The 7,147-nt window shown below is 31.1% G+C and overlaps 1 protein-coding gene across 1 annotated transcript in view; it reads right to left on the bottom strand.

Moving 5' to 3' along the window:
• Positions 1–869: 869 nt before the first annotated feature.
• LOC132737787 (uncharacterized) overlaps positions 870–7,147 on the bottom strand; it is a 44,811-nt gene continuing 38,533 nt past the window's right edge. The window contains exons 35-41 of the mRNA XM_060725133.1: positions 6,473–6,635; positions 5,565–5,679; positions 4,562–4,624; positions 4,090–4,325; positions 3,623–3,794; positions 3,023–3,184; positions 870–2,639 (exon numbers count right to left, since the gene is read on the bottom strand). Of these exons, the coding sequence (XP_060581116.1) occupies positions 1,543–2,639; positions 3,023–3,184; positions 3,623–3,794; positions 4,090–4,325; positions 4,562–4,624; positions 5,565–5,679; positions 6,473–6,635 (2,008 nt within the window). The 3' untranslated portion in view covers positions 870–1,542. The remainder of the gene's footprint in view (positions 2,640–3,022; positions 3,185–3,622; positions 3,795–4,089; positions 4,326–4,561; positions 4,625–5,564; positions 5,680–6,472; positions 6,636–7,147) is intronic.

The raw sequence follows: 7,147 nt of genomic DNA, 5'->3' as shown, positions 1-7,147 counted from the left end.
AATCATAGATTATCAAAAATAGATGTAAATTGAAGTTTTGGGTTGATTCGTAGTAAATAATGAAAAGCGCAACATCTCTCAAAACCTTAATCAAATAATCACGCAGATGTGTTTCATGCCTTTTTAATTATATCAAGAATAAAATGAAAATGTGTGCAGCATATTTGAATGCTTAAATGATAAGGGAGTCTACTGAGATCTTTTTACTAGAAACCATTTTTGGAGATTTATGTTCTATATGATGCAAGTGTAAATAATTAACTTGTATGCAAAATTTGCAGCTATTGCTCACTCTGTTTTTCCAGAAAAATATTTTATTATACAAAATGACAAAACATGAAAAGCTACTAAACGCTTACATTTTCACAATGGCGAAGAATCGCACAAACAAATGATTTTATATTTATTTTTACAATGTCATTTTAATTAAATGTTTTTATATCTTTTTTTTCATTTTAAGGTTCCCTGATCTATGTTAGAATTGTACTTATTTATCTAAAAGATATTTTTTTTGCCTTTGAATCCCGGTGGATTCAGTGACCTTTTATACTTGTCTGGTACTTCGGGATCATAGATATTAATGTTTTTATTATTGAGGATTGAATACCGATTACACCGCAGCTACGGACATGAGAGATATTGCGCATTATTTTCTTTTTTATATTTACAGTTTTAATAAAATCGAGTCTGGAGTTAGAGTTTCCAACTCTTTGCATTATTTTGATTTCTAGCGAAGGATCTCTCCCGTTTTTAAAGTGTGTTCCGTTTATAAAACTTACCAATTCATTAAATGAATTTAATTCTTCATAAAGCAAAATTAATATTAAATATGTGCAATATATTACAATGCTAAATGTATAATTATGTTTTGATACAAAATGAACCTATGGACTATTTCATTAATACTACTGTGCATAAATCTAAGAAATAAATTCAAAAATAACATACATACACAAGCACAAATCTGTTCGTATATTTTAGTTTATCCAATATATTCAAATCATTGCCAGTTTTGGCAGTAAGATTGTTTTTAAATTTGTTATAAGTGGCTAATATTAATTGTGTATTTCTATAAACTAATCAACAATGTATGTATATCTTTTCAAAAGATTTAACAGTTAAATACAATTATATTTACTTTCTTTGGTAGCCACTGTATTTTATGCATATGAAAATGATCACATTTACCTTGCAATCGGCTGTAATAGGAAACATGAAAGTACACAGTTTACTTCATGTCAAAATAATTTAAGATTCATTAACAACTATCAGTATGATATAAAATAAAACATACGTATGACGAGTAACAAAATAATTGATTAAAATGATTCATGATTTTTTATCGTTTATGATGTCGAGACCATAATATATAAACTAATGAAATATACAGTAATCACATTTTTGCGATATAACGTGTAAGCTGTTCTAAAACTTGATCATTCTGTCATTTACATTGTCTCTTAGATACTAGTCAATAGACGAACACACCGATTGTTTTATTTTTTTCCTTCGCTATGTAAGCCATATGTAAGTTTAAGTATTCTATTCATTTATTGATATCGGAGCGGTTTTCATTGTTCTTTTTCGCTTTTTCATGTTACGTCCTGGTTTATTGATGAGGTCTTTGATTTTCCTTATCATGTATGCAATTAGATCGTGATCCGGACCTGTGCGATTTTGTTGAACCACTTCGTCGATGCTTGCTCCAAGAATGGCGAGGAAAATGGTTAGGAAAAAATAAACGACAATCAGAATGTATAACATAAAGAAAACTTTCGCCAACACGGGATTTGTTTCATTTATTTCTGTGAATCTACTCTTTCCGATCATCGCTATAAAAAGTGTTCCCATACACTGGTATACATTTCTGTAGGATTCAAGTTGGGAACCAAAGAGTAGCAATGCTAGTGCACAGAATCCGGCAAAAACCAGAACAAATGATAAGCCATACCAAAACAGATCTTTGCCACAATTCCTGAAGATATCCACAATTCCTTTCAAATGTTTAAGTGTAGACAGTACCACGAGCATCCTCATTGTGGCTAGAAATGCTAACACACCTAAAGCCAGTACAAAACCTTGATCCCAAACCACAATATGACTAAAGTTTACAAAAAGCTTATTATCTTGTTTGAACTTCTCGATCGTTTCATTGGAGAATTGTAGACGAAAACAAGATAAAACTATGGCTGTAGCTGAAACAAGAAAGAGGAAAAGGTCGTAAACAGTCCAAAATTGTTTGAAGTACTCAGATCTTAGTCGGTAAAGTCGCAGACAAATTCGGATGAAAAAGCATGTGTTATAAATCACAAACAATATTTCGCATACTAGAGTCCACGTTCCAGTCGCCCCATGGTGTGGATAAACACGTAATGGGTATGTATTATACGTGGTAAATGCACCGCCTGTTTGAGGAAACTCTGTCATAAACATATTGTAAACAAACAAGTTTGTAGAGGCGTCGTAAAGTGTAAACTCTATTATCACAGCACGTGTCTGACGATCAATCCATAGGTTTTTATACAGTTCGTTAATAGTGACGATAGAATAATTGAGATTAACATGAAGTGATGCTATATAACCTCCGCCACCGTATGTTGTGTAGTATCCTGTCAAAGGTACTCCCCAGATATCTAGAGCTGGAAGAAAATAAATGGTAAATACAAGCATAACATTCGCTTTTTGATGTTTTGTTTTGTTGTTGTTGTTTGTTTGTTTTTGTTTTGTTTTTTTGCTTTTCTTTTCTTTTCTTTTTTTCTTCTGTTTTCTTTTTTTCTTATTAATAATTCTTTTTAATCAAATTCAAATCAAGTTTAAATATTATTATAGAGATGCTGAGGAGCCCTAAAGTTCACCAAGATGACACAAGTTGATATTTTTTACATTTCGACTGAAATGATTTTATCACTTTAAACATAACGATAGCTATCAAGCTTTAAAAATGTTTTATCATAAGTTTTACTATGAAGAGTTTAAATGCATTTATCTGGACTTTGTTCGGTTCGTGATTTTTTTAACTTACACGATCTGAATTTCCAAGCCGAGGATGTTACATTATAAACAGTCTCTAATAAGTTGCATGGGTAATTCTTCCATCCAATACAATAGTTACTGTCCTCTTCATTCAGCATGTGATATTCACCATAACATGATGTCCGGTCAATATAAGGTATGTCACACGTACCTTAATGTATTTATATAATAAAAGATAACCTTTCAGTTGTGTTCAAAAATAGTTTAATACAACTACTTCCGGTTATTTAATATACACGAGTTTTTCTCATGGCTGCAGACCTACGGCTGGACAAACATATTTCAAGTAATTAAAGCTGAATAACATTTTAAGAACAGTAAAACAAATCAAGATTCAAGTAATAATTTACATGCAGTATGAGATCTAAGACTGATTTTGCATTACATTTATTTTCATTATATTTCAACTGTGACTCTCGCAGTTAGGGCTATTTTGCATATTTTTTTTACTTCTTTCCTGAGTAAATTTCTTGGATTGTAAGTGCCGATTGCAATGTGTTCATTTCTCTAAATTACTTATATGCATATTATCAATCAATAAGTTTAATGTGACTATATTTGTAGTTTACAAAGGTTACATTTTGGATACCTCGTTTGATTCGCAGCTGTCGAAGTCTTGGCGGCCCAAGCCTAAGATGATGATCATGTGTGAATTGCCGTTCTGTCCAGTGTAAGACCATACCGTACTCATCACGTTCACGGAATAGGTACGGGATCATTGTATCATTTATCCACTTAAACAAATCATTTGGTGCTTTTATCTTTAAAAAAATGAAAATGGAAGTCGGCAAATACATCAATATTATGTTTGCTACTCAGAAAAGAAAATAAATATTCGCAGCGACTTTTGAATGTTAATCAGTAATTGCTGAAACCATTTATATATTAGATATGGTCTAGAAATTTTATTCTCCTATTATCTAATAAATATTCACACATACTATTTCTGGAATATTTTAGGTGTATTTGTCTGTTCTAAAATTAACAACCTTTATATAGCAGCATCAATACACGCTGAAAGTATACAAGAAGAGTAAGTAAAATCTGACAATTTACCGAGTGAAACTTCTGGGTATGACGTGGTGTAACAAGTCTATTGCCAAGATGCGTGTGCTGTAGAAACGACCTGTCATCTCTGTTGGAATAGCAAATTACTGACACAATTATAATAAAAATAAGGTTCAATTTAATGTCCTTCAAAGATTTCTGGAAGTTTGTATACTGTCGGTGTTTCTCTTGCGCTTGTTTAAGATTATCTCCCTGAACAGGCGTTGAGACATTCCTAGGATTCACTGACAATGGAAAAATCAATATTATTAATCACGATGTTCCATTTTCAAAGTCTGACAAGTGTTACTGTGTTTCAATATTTTAGCTCATATGTTTTATCTTACTGTTTATGTTTGTTGTTTTGTTTAATTGTTTCAATCGCTTTTAAAGAACAATTTTGTTTTCAAATTAGAGATAATTTAGCCTGAACCTGTTGGTAATGGCATTTATTCTTAAGAAAGAAAAACAGATAACTTACATTTGTAAGACTGTAACTCCGTCACAATAGATTTCAGCACAGTCACGCTAGATGAAACGGTGTCTGTGTTAAGACAATTAGTTATATAATATAACACAACTTATAACAAATGTTAAAGGAAGGTTCCCTAGATATCTATCACAACAAATTGATGAAGATGAAAATCGAAAATTTGAATTTAATGACTTTCCATCAGAGTTTTTAAAGCAAAATTTCGGAAAAATAGAGTGAAATAAGAATCCCTAAAGAAAGCCCAACGCCTCAAAATTGAAAATGTTGCGGACTCGGTTTGATTGTGCCTGTTTATGGACGGTACTTAAAAGTGCAAGTTACCTCCACGCCCCCTAGCACCGGCTTAAGCAGAATTCAACATTTAACATGAACTGGTAAAATTTAGAATTTTGAAACATCCGCAGATGTGTTCATATGGCGGTTACATAGAACTAAAATACCACAAGCACAACAATAATGCGTGCTTCATCCTGACAAGGGGGTGGGTGAGCACGTGATATTTTGTTTTCAGTAACATGTTGTTACCGCTTACGGCCCCGCTCAGGTTTTTAAGTGAATTTGCTTAATTTTTATTTGTATTTGTATTACAATATTTGAATAATAAACATATACCATGTTTAAGGCAAATATTTGCAGACACCAATGTTATATTATTTATTGTAGCTCTTTAAGATTTCTCATTATGCTTGCCAACAGTTTTCCATGCGGCAATATTTGGTAACATTGTGTCATGTCACAATTTCTGCGAGGATATAAGGAAACGTACAAGAGCTGCACTAGATAAAAATTTACAAAATATCAAAAACATATTTTCCTATACTTCAAAAGAGACTGTATAGAAACTATTAGTATTTCTAAAATATCAAATTCAGGGCTCGCGCTAGAAGGAGCCAATGATCAAATTTAATTCGAGCAGATATATCTTTTAAAAATTCACTTCTTTCTCATGTAGTTGAGATAGGATGGTAAAAAAACAATATCTTTTACTCACTTTCGTCTCTGCCAAGGCTTTGTCTATATTTGGCGACAGTTTTGGTAGCACAAGAGTCCTTTCTCAAAGTTCTTGAATGTAAGCTCACAGCAAGAAGTAGGGAAATACAGATGACCTACAACAAACAGTCTAACTATGTACCAGTAGCATGTAAACTTTCAGTTGTTCTTTAACGAATGACTGGGACTGACTTTGGTTTGCCTTTGTCCATTTTCCGTCATGAACAACAATTCAAGATCTTATTATACTATATAGCAGAACGCAGTTGTTTTATATGAATATATCATCTGGCATTAGAAAACATTATGTATTTATGGTAATGGTAAAAGTATCTATAAAGAAATGTCGATATGTGTTTGTACAATATACACTAGCGGTGAGAGACCTTACATTTGACGTAATTTATTTCTATTTGTAACGGCAATTATATAATGTATTTGATTGTATATGATTTCAGTCAATGATTATTGTCTTTAGTTATTGCACACTTAAAGGGTATAAATCTATATCTTATGAAATATTTTAATAAAATATTCAAACAGAAAAATTAAATTGGTTCCATTATCATATATGGTTGATTCCCGATAAAGTTGTAACATAGAATGTCTCTGTTATTTAACACACATGAATATTGTACGTACACAGAATAAAATGTTCCGAACAAAATATTATTTTCTATTTCAAGTAAGTTTTTATCCGTTAAGCAATGATTTTTGCATGCGTCTTTCGCTTTTAAGGCAATTATATGTTATGTTTATTTCATAAAAGCATTTTTGAAGTATTCTTTTTTAAAATTCAAACAAATTTTTTTCCAGCAGATATATAGCTTTATACACATGCACAACAATATAAAATATAAATTTTCTTGTAAACTCGTCCTGGAACAGTTATCGTAATGATGTACGTACTACAAAAGGGTCTATGAGTAAAAATGATTCCAGTAAAGACATGGTCAATGTTGATAGCCACTCCTCAGATTTTTGTTTACCCCATTCCATACTATACAACAGAACAAAAGCAACAGGAGTAACCGTTCCTCCCGCAACAAGAAACCAATCTATGTATATAAACCTGCAAACATTAACAAAATATCTAATTATAACAAAGAAACGATTTGCAGATAGTTATCAAAGAGACTGAAACAGATAAACAATACAATCATGAATTTATTTACATGTATATAAAACAATGAAATAGTATAATTGTAACTTTAAGTACAATAGTGTTGAAATACTGTTTGGAAAAGGCATAAATGAAACAAACAAACAAACAAAATATTTTTGTTTAAATATTACACTAATATTGTTATAACAATACAGTAATGTGGTTATTACGGTTACCATGAAGTATTATAACACGTTATCATTTTATGTGCGTCTATGAAATAAAAAACCAACGAGACATAGACTATACAATAAAACCATGTGCTGTACAAAATCAAATAAATTTCTTTTTTCCGTTACTTCGTTCCTTTTTTAGTTATACTTGAATAATTATCAACTTTTTCTTACGTGGATTTGAAGAAATAAATAAAAATTATTCATACTTTGAGATGATGTTTGTAATTGAAACAATATATATAA

Source organism: Ruditapes philippinarum, unplaced genomic scaffold (assembly GCF_026571515.1).
Source record: "Ruditapes philippinarum isolate M1 unplaced genomic scaffold, ASM2657151v2 ctg190_1_1_1_1, whole genome shotgun sequence".
Classification (NCBI taxonomy): Eukaryota; Metazoa; Mollusca; class Bivalvia; order Venerida; family Veneridae; genus Ruditapes; species Ruditapes philippinarum.
Note: the sequence above shows the minus strand (reverse complement) of the source record. Positions and strands in the feature narration are given on the sequence as shown.